We start from the raw sequence: 14,315 nt of genomic DNA, 5'->3' as shown, positions 1-14,315 counted from the left end.
TTTAATGGAAAATGTGATTAATTTGACAAACTCGTGATTAAAATACAAATTATGCACCCAATCAAAGTATTATAGGTCGCACTCTTGATCTGTTGTAGGCAGCCATTTTGAATACCAGTGTGCATGACAGAAGTCTCATTTTGGACAACATAGTTCTGTATTATCCGATGATAATATCATTGTCACGGCAGAGTTGCACCCTGTTGCTATGAAAGATAAGAATGATTCACTTCATGATGTTGCTGAAAACACAAAATATCATCAAGCATATTTGACACTGAAGGCCTAGCATAAGCCATCCTAACCCACATGGTATTCCTCAAAGCTGGCATCTAACATTGACAACAGCATGTATTTGAAAAGCAAGTGGTACGTATTGGATGATGGAGAGTAAGAACATCAAGTAGCACAGGTGATGAAGCCAATACACTGGGGAGTTATGTAGTTAAGACACTGTTACTGTCCTAGTTTACACAACTTTTTAAAAAGCAATGCAAAACTGCAGTGATGAATATGTGAGTGAGTGAGTTTGGTTTAACGATGCACTCAGCAATATTCCAGCTATGTGGCAGCAGTCTGTAAGTAATTGAGTCTGGACCGGACAGTCCAATGATCAACAGCATGAGCATCCATCTACACTATTGGGAACCGATGACGTGTCAACAAAGTCAGCAAGCCAGACCACCTGATGCCGTTAGTCGCCTCTCACAACAAGCATAGTCGCCTTTAATGGCAAGCATGGGTTGCTGAAGGCCTATTCTACCCTAGACCTTCATGGGTTGCAGTGATGAATGTGCTATTTAAAAGTGTTAACTTATACATGCTAAATAATACTTATAGAATCCTATATTTGTCAATAGGTATTTCTTCATATAATTAAAATATCTTTATGATAAAATAATTAAGATGTTCATGTTGTAAATAGTTAGGGATATCCCAATCATAGTTTGAATGTACTGTAATAACTGGATACAAGATAATGCATATCTTTCATGAGAAATGGTCACATCAGTGTTATGTGAAAAAGACCAATGCGAAGAGCATGTATAGTGGCAGAGCTATGGTATGAATGAGTGTTTTGGGTTGGAATAGTGTCTTAATCAGTGTTTCTGCAAGATCTTTGGTTAAATTATATGTTTGTTTCATATGTATCTGTAAATCACAATCAGTTTGGCATTCATATTTGTTTTGGTTTTTCCATGGAACATTTTGGTGTTAGTCTTATGGTGGGGTGGGCTTCGTTTCCGGAGCAGAACTAAAAAACCATTCAATATTTTTCTGCAATATTTGGTAGATATATCAATCAGAACCTAAAGTGGTGCCTTTTGCTATTTGCAGGTTTTTGTAATTTATTATTTTTTCAGTTTCCATGGAAACGTTTTGGACATAGTCTCAAAATAGAGGTATGGGCTTCGTTTCCGAAGCAGAACTCAAAACCCGTTAAATATTTTTCTGTGAAACTTGGTAGATATATCAATCAGAACCTATAGTGGTGCATTTTGCTATGTACAGGATCTTGTGATTTCTTATTTTCTCTGTTTCCATTGAAACGTTTTGGACCTAGTCTGAAAAGTGAAAGGTGTATTTCATTTCCGAAGCAGAACTCAAAAACTTCTTAATATCTGTTAGTAAAACTTTCTAGATATGTGTGGCAGACCTCAAAGTGGTGCCTTTTGCTTTTTAAAGATTTTTGTTATGTATTATTTTCTTGGTTTCCATGGAAACATTTCAGACTTTTTCTCAAAATGGAGGGGTGGGCTTCGTTCCCAGAGCACAACTCAAAAACCATTTCATATCTTTCAACAGATCTTGACAGATATATGAAATTGTGAGTTTGCTGGTTACAGATATATGGCATTTATAATTTTCATGAATTCCATGGAAACAATTCAAACTTAGTCTAAGAAACAATGAGTAACTCTCAGATTATTTGTCCTTTCAAACATGTGGGGGCTGGGGGGATATAACTCTTGTTTATTTCAGTTCTGAATCTGACATACTCAAAACTTGGTAGTACTTGTAAAGCAATAGAATTGAGATAATAATTGAGATAATAATTATATCTGTGCATGGTGCATGTTGTTCTGGAGATAGTGACTAATCAGGCCAATACATAACAGTCTGTTGGCCTTTGACCAGGCTTTGTTCGTGTTTCCTTTATTTGTATTAGTGTCATATTTTCCTTGTACAATTATATTCAAGACAAGGAAGTGTTATGTTTATGACCTGTGTATGTGTCATATATCATGAGTTTTACACCGCACTCAGTCATAGTGCAGCTATAGGGCGGAGGTCTGTAAATATTTGAGTCTAGACCAGACAATCCAGTGATCAACAGCATGAGCATCAATCTGCACGATTGGGAACTGATACAATGTGTCAACCAAGTCAGCGAGCTTGACCACCCAATGCCGTTAGTTGGCTATCAAGACAAGCATAGTCACCTTTTATGGCAAGCATGAGTAACTGAAGACCTTTTCTACCCCGGATCTTCACAGACAGTGAGTGAGTGGGTGAATTTAGTTTGAGCAACATCCCTGCTGGACATATATGTGTGGAATCAAAGTCATACTTTTGGCGTGACGAGCAAATCCATTAATCACTAGGCTACCCCACCACACTTCACACACCTGTCAGATATCATTAGCCATATATTGTGACATCTCTGCTTTAGGCTAAATTAGAGCCACTAAAGCTGAAAACTTGCAGGCTTATTCTAACAATGAGTGAGAGGTCTGAATCAAATGCATGAAAACAATATGAAAGCTGTGTCTTAAATATAGCCATTACTCAGCCATGTTGGTTCAAAATTTAATAAAATCTGATATTTATGTAGAAATCAGCTGAAAATTTATGGTTTGATTTTACCGATGCTTTTAAATTTTGACTTTTGTTTGGTATTGAATTATGACCGTTCATACTATAGGTACGCCATTCTCAGAAATAATGTAGGTTCATTCTGTTTTTTAATGTTGCTGCCATAACACCCACATTGCAAAACATATTGCTTTTTCACTAGTTATAGACAAAATAATGTTAAATTAAGTAATTGTTCGGTTAGTCTGGGATTTCATGAATATGCTGAAATACCCTGAATATGCAGCATGTGTTTCCATATATTGGCACTCTATTTAGTTCACTCTATTTCATTTTAGTCTTTGTTGTTGTTTTTTCTCGTGATTAATGCAGAACCTGTATGAATATCAGTGCCTTTCACAAGACTTGATATTAACATTTCATGAGAGACATGGACACTCAGCAATATTCCTGCTAAATGGCAGTGGTCGGTAAATATTTGAGTCTGGACCAGATAGTCCAGTGATCAACAGCATGAGCATCAGTCTATGCAGCTGGGATGCGATGATATGTGTCAACAATGTCAGCAAGCCTGACCACCCATTTCTGTTAGTTGTTTCTTACAAGCGCAGGTTACTGAACATCAGTTCTAAACTACATCTTAAAATGTGCACAATTATGCTGATGACATTGCACCTGTGGACTACCCATACAGGTGAGCTACAGTACCATGGCTTTATGTTAATCATTGTGGGTAAACAAAGTAAAATCAGCGTGGTTGTTTGTTTCATTTTGTGATCTTTACATGAGCACAATAAATGTCGGGGTAGATATACCACACAGCAGAGATTTCATGGTAATGCTAATCAAATACATTAGTGTACAAGGAAGTTGCTCACACACAAACACACACAGCCAGGTTGTGTTCTGATAACATATTTACTGTCCTCAGTGAAACAGGATGTAATAAAATTTAATAAACAGGATGAAACACGGAATGTTGTATGCATTGTTTCCATTCAAGAAGATTAATGCAGCATTTATCTTACCAAACACCTCAGTGTTAATTTTGAACTGTTTGAAGCATGAGTATCAGATTGTACACTTCAGCCAACCTGTGTGAATTAAACGATTTGAATCTTGCATTTTGCTGTTTTCCCCATGGGTATTGTCTTAGTAGAGTTGATGCAATGTAATCCCTCTTCTTAATATTCACAGGGACTGCATTTGAATGTTTTGTCAAAATTTATTTGTTGGAAAGAGAGTAAAATGTTTTTGTAGCCATCGTTAGATTTTGTAGAAGACACAAGCGAAACAGATTTAGAGTTATTTCGGACGCAAGCGTCTTCATGCTTTAATGATATAATAGTTCAGGGCGAAAGTGTGCTTTATTACACTATACATGGTGGTAGAACGAACTGTATTTCTTTTCTAAGATGCCGTATTTAGTAATTTCTAAGCCTAATTTTGATTAAACCATTTCCAGAAAACAAACGACGGTGTCTGTGACCTAAATTAAAAATCCTCGCACAGGGCTAACTAACGAGCTGTTCTCTTGATGTGTCAGCCCCCTACGTTAAGACAAATGTTACTAGAAAAACAAATAGAAAAACAGTTTGGTGACGGTTTATGTTTGGGTTAAATATCTTCTCTAGATCATTTTAATCACATCTTTGATTCTCTTGATACAAGGTGATATGACTGTCTCATTTCTACTACCAACGAAAGTTTAGATCAGTATATTCAGCTGAAGCTGCCTAGTCATGCGACATTCCATGATTGCATTGTGGGAATGTAAACATTGCAAACATTACCGTCTCTTTGTAAAATTTTGAGTCAAACTGTGAGACATTTTATCCTTCGGAAAACATAAACGTAATGTTTCCACCAGTGATGTTAGCTGTGTGATGCAACTGCAAACCAAGAAACAGGAGAAACGAAGCAGTTTACTGTTGGAGGCAGTATGAGGCGATGGCAACTGACATCTATCGTGACATTGGTTACATTGTGACGTAATGCAAAAAAGTTCGATTACGAGGGGGCAGACTGGAATGGCGCAGTGACGTCAACACATATTGACGTAATGCAAAAAGTGCACATTATCGTCTGATAAAGTATTGTCGGCGCCTTTGATCTTTCACCGAAGCATCTTAGAATAACTTACATCAAGACTGAATATGAAGAATTTGACTCATATGATGTTCGTGGGTCATTATTTTAGCTAACACCACACCTTCCTTTATAATAGCAGTAATAGCATTTATAGTCTCTATTGCCTCACAAAACTGGTAGAAATGGTTGCAATTGCCAACCCCTACATTTGTCACAATTTCAAACCACGCAAATGACTTTCACCACACTATTTAAGTAGTGACTTCACATTTGGTGGCCCCTCCAAGCTGTTGTGTACCAATGCCAAGTTGTCAAGTAGCTATTTTACAAATGCTGTCACTCTGCTATTGCATACTGTCGTTTACAGATTGATTGCAGTCGGCTGTTGTGGATTGTTGTAGGCACTCCCTGCTGTTAGCCGTATACAGATGTTTTGCAGTCAGCTGTTATAGACTGTTGTAGGCACTTCAGCTGATGTATACTGTCATATACAGATGCATTGCAGTCACCTGTTGTGGACTGTTGTAGGCACTGCCTCCTGTTCCATACTGTTGTAGACAGATGTATTGCAGTTAGCTATTCCAGGTACTCCCTTTTCATATACAGATGTGTTGCAGTCAGCTTTTGTGTGCTGTTACAGACTGTCATAGTTTCTCAAGTAATGTATACTGTTGCAGCCCTTCATCACCCTCTTTTTTCATGCCCTGCAACAACAAAGTCCGCAATACTTTGTCCGAAGTGTATCTCCTAAACTATTCATGATGGCTTAACCAAACTTGGTACACATGTGAAGCCAGTCTAAGTAAACTCAGTCTCAGTGTATCTCGTTACACTCCACCACTGAGTCTAACAAAACCTAATAGAAGGTCGCGTCAGGTAACCTTTGAGCGATGTATGACCATCCAATCAAACGCAAGACGGTTAAATAGATTTAACTAATCAGACAACGGCTATACTACTTATGATTGGAGGGACTTTCAAAATATTCAGGTCACTGACACAGATCTCTCCACAAGCGAAAATCTGCATAAAACACAGTTATTTGACCTGCAGTATATACGCTTTGGGGTTTCTGTTGACATGGTTACCATTAGCTTATATTTCCGCAAAAGATGACATCCTTGAATATTGCCCAAAACACTTTCTTCAGCGACTGTTTACTCACCGTTGTCATGGTTGTAACGTGCGCAGTGTACAGCACCCGGAAGTAAGCATACACTAAATAGCATTCAGAATCATTGTGAGATACAAAGTTCGAAAGTTGTGTGCGAAAGTCCACTTTCGCATTTTGGTAAGCTGTGTTCTGATTGGTCAGTCTCAAAGGTTACCTGACGTGACCTCCCATAAGGTTTTGTTAGACTCAGTAGTTTAATCAAACAAAAAGTACTGAGGCTAAGTTTACTTAGACTGCGTGTCAAGCATGATCCCTAGACATATGTTTTGGAGGTTAAATCCAGATATGAAATTACTTTTTGCATTTTCCATAGAAGCGTCACTTAGGCTGTGGCTATTAGGATGTCCGAAGTAGTTCTCCTAAACTATACATGCTAGCTTCATCAAATTTGGTACATATGTCAAGCATGGTTCCTAGATGTACCAAGATATGAATTATATTTGTTATGGTATCACTGCAGACCCTGCCTGTCCTGTATTTTTACAGACACTCCATAATTCATCTATTGTGTAATGTTCCAGGCATTCCCCGACTCTCCAATGATCATGACATACCAGTCAAGCCAGGCCTCCAGCTCCTACTCACCATCCAAAAACCCCTCAGGGATGAAGGCCAGTGACTGGGTGAAGGCCATGGACTGGCAGACTCCTGTCAAAGCCAGCAGCAGCCAGGACGATGAAGAGGTTCAGCCTGACCCAGACTCAGCCAAAAAGAAGAAGAAATACCACAAGTATATAGATCTTACTACTGCTTCTCACTGGCTCCAAATGAAAACAACTCGTGGGCGAATGGACTTCTTTTTCTTGGTTTACGGATCCACCCATGAGTGCACAATGCCATTTAGAAAGTGGTCAAATGGAACATATGTTGTTTTGGGGATTGTACTTTTGTTTGGTTATCCTATTCAGAATTGGAACCCACACCTTCAGAGTCAGGCACCCAATCACCAGCACCAGAGGTTCAAAAATGTTTTGAAAGCCACTTGCCACAGTGACTTCAAGAAAGTAACTCGTCCTGACTAATTTTCCACTTGCCCTGATTTTTATGACATAATGCGTGATGTTAATGTTTACTGGACTATTTATCGAAGAGTGATAATTTCTCTCTTCTACATCTAATTAATTATTATTGTGAACTTTAATAGCTTCGTTATGAGCAGATATGAAATGAAATCCTAGATAATATACAGTTTTTTTAAACCATAAGTGGAAATTATCCAGTAGTCTATGGACAAGTAAGATACCATTATTTGATTGCCAGAAATGAAAACTGAAAAGATTTTTGAACCCTGAGGACGCAAAGTCTGGTGCCTAACCCCCTCAACTACAACATCTCCCACTTTGAGGGTCACTGTGGGTTCCAATCCCGGATAAGACTCAACCCAACAAAAGTACTCGAATCTGTACATTACTAAGAAAATATAATCCCCAAATATAACATTTTCATGAAAAGAACATAAAATGAGAATAAAATGAATAATTTCTCTGATATTGATTCTAATGGTATTAAAGAAGCACTCATTATCACTCAGATCAGTTTGTTTTGTTAGAAAGATTTTTTCTCAAAATAAGAAGTAGACTGATAAGAGCAACAGCCAAAACATGTTACATTTAGACCATGCAGATGAATATTTATATGCCTCCAAGGTGCAGTCAAGTGGCATCATTTCAGTTTGTGAAATAACCACTGGTTCGTTAGCATGTAGCTTGTAAAAATCCATTTGTGAATCTCCACAGTCACTGGGCTAGCGGGCTAATAACGTTTCATGGTGTTGTTTTGTAAATATATTGCTCTCTCCAACTTGTTAAGTTATAACACATTTTAAAATCATGTAAGATTATGACCTGATAAAAATGTTCAACATGATGTAACCTGTGTCATGCTGATGATATCTTATTCTCATCTATTTTTTTTACACCCCATCACTAGTGTAAATGTAGCCACATATTTCAGTCAGCTATTCTAAACTAGATTTTGCAAAATATTCCATACTGTTTAAAGGTATATATTACACATTAGCTAATGCTTTGTAAAATAAATTCGTAACATTCTAAAGATTATTGTCATGAGTTCAATAAATGATGAAACTCAGTGAAAATTGGTGAATTCTTAACTTTACACCAAGACACAGCTGTTCACATGCACGATATTTACACATGCTTTTCAGCAGTTTGAAACCTTGTCCTCATGCAATTTATCTGCATAAGGTTATCAGTTGGTTCCCCTATATCTTTAAAGGCATTAATGTTGAGTGTAGCCACTTATGTGCATTACATATGGTGAATCTTTTAAGCGAGTCTAAACTTTAGATGGGTAGTATAGTTTCTTTTGCTTAGTGTCCATATTAAAATTTCAGGCTTGTGAAATATTTGTGGGGTAGTAACTTTCAGACATAGCTAGCATGGCTGGCTAGCAAAATTTGAAAACTATTTTGCACATTAAATTTAAGGATTTTTGAGAAAGCAATGAGATAAATTGTTAGTTGACAAAAGACCCATATATACTACATGCATTTAATTACATGGACTTGTCAATTTGATGGTTATTATTTCAACTTGAAAAGCTGACCTGTATGAGTAGCAACATGTTTATCTCCCCTTGGCTAGAGGTGGCCTTGCAGAGCAGCTGGCCCGTGTCCAGGCAAGAGAGAGGTCAGCTGTCAGGATGTGGGAACATCAGCACACTGACCACACAGGTGATGGCAACAACTTTTATATTTTATTAACACAGACTAAATTGATTTCATATAGTCATACTGTGTTTAGTTTGTGCAGTTTTGTCTGTTGTTCAGGGTGATCGTAGAAATGAAATTGCTAATATGATGATTACTTTCAAAAATGAAAGGTATGGCAGCCTTCACAACCTCACGTTTAACAAAATAATAGTACAATATCTCGAAGGAAATCAATATTATCACCACAGATGAATTCAGGAACAACCTTGACTGCTGTTTTACAGATTCTTCTAAAGCCATCCTTGTGCGGGTTTTGAGGTTTGAAATCCTCTTTTCCCTGCAACTTGCTCACTGTGAAGTAGCTGACATTGATGAGAAGGGAGGTGAAGGTAACAGCCCAGTTGATAATGACAACCAATGGAGGAAGCAGTTGATCCTGTTCTCCAAGCAGATGATGGATAAACTGCAGATAGAGGCTGGGTCAATGGTCACACTGTACCCTCCATGGTATTTTCACTTCCTCAACCCTAAAATATCTGTAAAATGAAATCTATATGGACCCTTGTAGTAGGTTCTGTTTAAATTATGTACATTAGTCCAAGGAATGTGTGGTCACTGGTTCTCATGCTTCTTTAACGCTGCATGCAGCAGTATTCCTACTGTAGGGAGTCTGTAAATGATTGAGTCTGGACCAGACAATCTAGTGATGAAGTACGAGCTTCGATCCATGCAACTAGGAGGTAATGATATGTGTTGAAAATTTCAGCAAGTCTAATCACCTGATCCTGTTAGTTGACTCTTACAAGCATAGGTTACTGTTCAAACCTGGATCTTCATGGATCAATTTGTGACAGAATGATTGTGGGACAAATTTCAACAGTTTACAATTTAAAACATCTGAATTTTTATCTCAACTGGATTTTTACATAAAAGAGGCCTAACAACTTATGTCATCTGTAATCTCAAATTGTCTATGATGTTTGAGTTTAATATCAATTTCAGTTCATTCTGGGAAGTGCGCTTTCTCAAATTTGAGTCCAAACTCAAAACCTAAGTTTGTTTTGAGAAATCTGAGCCATGGCCTAGATTTTCGAAGCTCTCTTAGCAAGGAGATAGTCGTATGTTAAGGTATGCCTCTTACGACTATCTTCACTCTAAGAGAGCTTTGAATGGGTGACCATGTTTGGCAGCTTGACTCCTCAGAGTTCCTAAGACTTCAGTTCTGCCCCACAACAAAGTACAAATGGTACATATGGTCTCACTTTCGGCAAGTGAGATTGTTTAAAATTGCCTCTGTTCGTAAACAGAAAATGGGTACCCGTTGAAATAAGTTTACGACTAATAACCGTTTAGCTCCTGAAAGGCAGCTTGGGTTATCCAGAGTAATAATGATCAAATTGTGCACTTTGAGCAGGATATCTAGCCTTGGAAAGACACATTGAGAATATTCTTGTTGTTATTATATTTAAGTTATGAATTATCTAAAGGCACTATTAACAATGAAGGTATGAGGGGAAAGTGGTGCATACACCCTGCACCCCACCTCTGAAACTACCATTGAGGCTAATTTTGTTTTAAAGTGTTCCTACATCAAGACAATAAATCTGTAATGTATGTTTTCGTTTCCAGGCAGCAACTACAGTTGACTAGTCAGAAACAGACAGTCCTGCTGTGCACTCATTTTACAAGAGTTTGCTCAGCTGTTGTTCAACAAAACTGGAAAGCCAAGTGCTCGGATTTGGTGAAAACTGATGTGATAGCTACATGGAACTGCCCATGCACAAATGGTTTGTCTTACTAGATTTGTTAGCATGTTATCTCACAAAACTGATTTCTTGCAGTAATGAAGCATCCCTCCCTGTGTAAATAGCATTCTGAAGGTTTGTCTGAATTTAAAAACTGATGTGTCTGTTTAAATTGATTGTTTGGTTGTTTTATAATGCACTTAGGAAAGAGTATATATCAGCTTTAAATGTTTAAGTCTGGAGCTGACAATCAAGTGAGCGAACGCATTAGCATCATTCTGCACAATTGGGATATGGTAACATGTGTCAACCAAGTCTGCAAGTCTGACCACACAACCCCATTAGTCACTTCTTACAGCAACAAAGAGTTCAAGTGACAAATGAAAACATTTTTAGATAAAATGTTTAAATTTACCACATTGAAGGTTCAAGATATCATAACATATTTTAATTTTGAATTAGGAGATTAACATCATGTGTTGGCCAATTTCCGGGTGTTATTGAGTATTTGAAACACGGGAATGCATTTGGAACCGACGGCGTAAGCCGGAGGTTTCAAATGAAATATTCCCGTGCTTCAAATACTCAATAACACATGATGTTTATCGACATTGTAAACATAAAAGTAAACCAAAGGGGTTTTACTGTCTGCACTCGTTTACATCAAGTATGAGTACAGCAGTAAAGTGTCATCAGCTGGCCGTTTCAGCTGGTTCCCATGGTAGCATCTGGAGTTGCTCATTTGTGACGTCATTCTAACTTTACGTCACAATATGATTTGAATGACGTCACCACTGTTGATGACACAACAAAATAATTGTTTACGTGTAAATACGCAGTGAATAGTCTTGCAGTTTCCGGGAATCTAATACCATTTGATCATGTTTTTCAACCAATCAGATTACAGAACACAGTGACTTTTGGTTTACAATTTTAAATAAGCATACATATATAACAAACAGGAACAGCCAACAGGTTAGAGATATAAGTTAATTTGTGTTAAGAATCTCCAAGAATTAAGGATGATCATATTATGTTGTATGTAGTGATTATATTATTGATTGTGTAAAATAATTCACCATACACCTGAAAAAGGGGCAAGTAGAGGCCCAGAAACATCATCACACACTGTGATATAAGTTTAATGTCTTGTTGCCCGATGCTGTTTAAGCAACACATTATTCACACAATCATTAATGTTCATCCTGATAAATCCCCATGGTTTGTCTACACTATGCAAGTAAATTTCAAAGTGGTAAACGTCATGATCACATTTTGCTGACAGCCTTGATGTAAATCTTTGACACACAGCTTGTCATCAGTCTCCCTCACCAGTTATGTTTGACACCTATGTTTGGTCTCCAGATGCGAATACATCAGCTGCACATTGTCCTGCAACACAGTTTCCATACTTGCCATCATCCTTACAGGGAGTGAGTATTTCAATATTAATAGCAACTGATATCTAGTGATATATATCTAGTATTCAGCAAAGACATCAGTCCCTGGATTAATGCATAAATCTCTATTTATGTTATTTAGACATGGACTTTGCACATTGTCTCCATGTGAGGATTCAAACCCAGCCTTTAAGCATGAAGAATAAACGGTTTAACCATTTGGGTCATCTGACTAGTACAAATTAGCATGCTTGTGTGCCCCTTTGCTGTAGGTAGTACAAATGTATGGGCATAAACAGTCTTACCCAGGATTTTACATAGCTCTTCGAAACTGGTAGACCTGGAGACTCGGCGTATTTCTTTGAGAGTCCATTTCCAAAAGTAGGAGTGTAAAAATTTGTATAAAGTCAATGACCTTGGATACTGCCCCTTTGATAATGGGGAGTAATATGTGTTACTTTCAATGTCATTAGTGTAATGGTCATAAACAGAATGTTTATTTTCAATACTGGATATCATTACAAACTCAGATATTTCTATACCGGCAAAAATATCACCATGAGGCACAGGATACTTTATCAAATTTCTGCATCAAGTACGCAGGAATCACGCATCCCATAAAACTGTTTACTTTGGGCAAAATATGTTGTCAACAGTGATTTCTGATTTGGTAATGATGCAAAATGGTATGGGTGTAAAATGTATCAAGATTGTAGATTATTAAGGTGTCTCCACATATGTAATGGTGACATCAGTAAAGCAGTATAAAATGAGATGTGCTCAATATTGCTCATGTAGCCACCTGTTGACCCTTTTATACTTTGTACGAAAAAATGTTTTTATTGGAATCTATCTGGACTGAGAATTAAAATCCCAGATAAAATGCGGCCATGGTTTGAAATACTTTATACTTATATGTATTTGTATTTGTAACTGTCCATGTTTTACAGACTGATGTGAGAGGCACACAGAACACAGGTCTTCCTGCCACCCAGTCGGGTCTCCTCCAGACAGTGAAGAGGTCACAGCTACCGGTTGTATCAGTGTATGACTCTCTGTTAGAGAGCATTCAAAGGACAGGGCCTGGCCACGGTCTCACCTTCCGTGCTATCATACAGAGGGTGTTTTTCTCATCAGCAGCCAGGTAAGACATCAGTGATTATTCTGACCAGTCATTTATTCAGCACTGTTGGTGTGGGGGGCAAGAGTTGTGTCTCTTTTTTCACCAGAATCTGATGATCATGGCTTCAAACCCAAGTAAATAATGTTTTGTCTGCACAATACTTATCCTTGTGTTGTAGAAGTGGGTTACAGATCTGCATATCTTTTTGTCATTGTTTCAGATATTCTTTGTTAGTGGAAGACAGTCATGGCACAATGGCTGTTGTAGAGATGGGAGATAACTCTGGACAGGATGAGGTGACTCAAGCCGAGGGTCACATGTGTTGTTTCACAGGACTCAAAGTTGTTAACAGAACCATCAAAGAGAGGTAACTCTATTCTTATTAGTTGTTGATATCTTGACCTAGGCATGCATAATCATTTTATCAGGAGCATGCATGCACTTGGATTCAGATTTAGCATCAATATACCTTGGCAAGTGTCTCCTTATTGCGGGGCAGTTGTGTGGCCTAGTGGTTAAATCATTCGCTTGTCACCCCAAAGACCCAGGTTCGATTCTCCATATGAGTACAATGTATGAAGTACATGTCTGGTTTTACCTCAAGTGATGTTGCTGGAGTATTGCTAAAAGCAGTATAAAACCAAACTCACTCACTCACTATCCTTGATGCAGGAATGTGGCACTGTTCAGTGTGCTAGAGGGTGCATGGTCAGGTCACAGAGCATCTCTCTCCAGCCAGGAAAGTCAAGAGGAGGAACAGGCAAGCAGCTCCGTGAGTACACACTACATGTCTCACCAACCATTTCCTGTAGAGAGTTATCAGCTAGACTGAAAGAAACACTGAACTGTCCAAACCTAATATATGGTGAAAATGGTTGATAATTTTTATTTGTTCACCTCATATTCACCCGACTTCCATTCCTTAGGTGGGGCGGTGAGGTAGCCTAGTGGTTTGATTCCCACATGGGTACAGTCATTGAAGCCTAATTCTGGTGTGCCCAATTATTGCTACGAGTGGCGTAAAACTCACTCTGTTAAAACATTTAACTTATAACTAGATTGAATCACAATTTACAGTGAATAAGTTTTTCGTTTTTTCAACACCATATACCCAGGTTGTATCAGTTTTACCATTCTCCAAAGAGGAGTTTATCCTAACCCTTTCACTCACTATGATTGTTTAATATGAGATGCTTTTGTTGCTGATGTTCCATCATTCCTCAGACGTGTCGGTGTGGTAGCCTAGTGGTTAAAGCGTTCGCTTGTCATGCTGAAGACCTGGGTTCGATTC

At 38.0% G+C, this 14,315-nt stretch overlaps 1 protein-coding gene across 1 annotated transcript in view; it reads left to right on the top strand.

Moving 5' to 3' along the window:
- The window catches only part of LOC137257796 (DNA repair-scaffolding protein-like), a 32,313-nt gene that overhangs the window by 10,639 nt on the left and 7,359 nt on the right, over positions 1 to 14,315 (top strand). The window contains exons 4-11 of the mRNA XM_067795235.1: positions 6,604 to 6,812; positions 8,689 to 8,777; positions 9,041 to 9,263; positions 10,386 to 10,543; positions 11,867 to 11,934; positions 12,852 to 13,045; positions 13,245 to 13,391; positions 13,697 to 13,796. Of these exons, the coding sequence (XP_067651336.1) occupies positions 6,604 to 6,812; positions 8,689 to 8,777; positions 9,041 to 9,263; positions 10,386 to 10,543; positions 11,867 to 11,934; positions 12,852 to 13,045; positions 13,245 to 13,391; positions 13,697 to 13,796 (1,188 nt within the window). The remainder of the gene's footprint in view (positions 1 to 6,603; positions 6,813 to 8,688; positions 8,778 to 9,040; positions 9,264 to 10,385; positions 10,544 to 11,866; positions 11,935 to 12,851; positions 13,046 to 13,244; positions 13,392 to 13,696; positions 13,797 to 14,315) is intronic.

The sequence above is a fragment of the Haliotis asinina genome, chromosome 12, assembly GCF_037392515.1.
Source record: "Haliotis asinina isolate JCU_RB_2024 chromosome 12, JCU_Hal_asi_v2, whole genome shotgun sequence".
NCBI classification, from domain to species: Eukaryota; Metazoa; Mollusca; class Gastropoda; order Lepetellida; family Haliotidae; genus Haliotis; species Haliotis asinina.
Note: the sequence above shows the minus strand (reverse complement) of the source record. Positions and strands in the feature narration are given on the sequence as shown.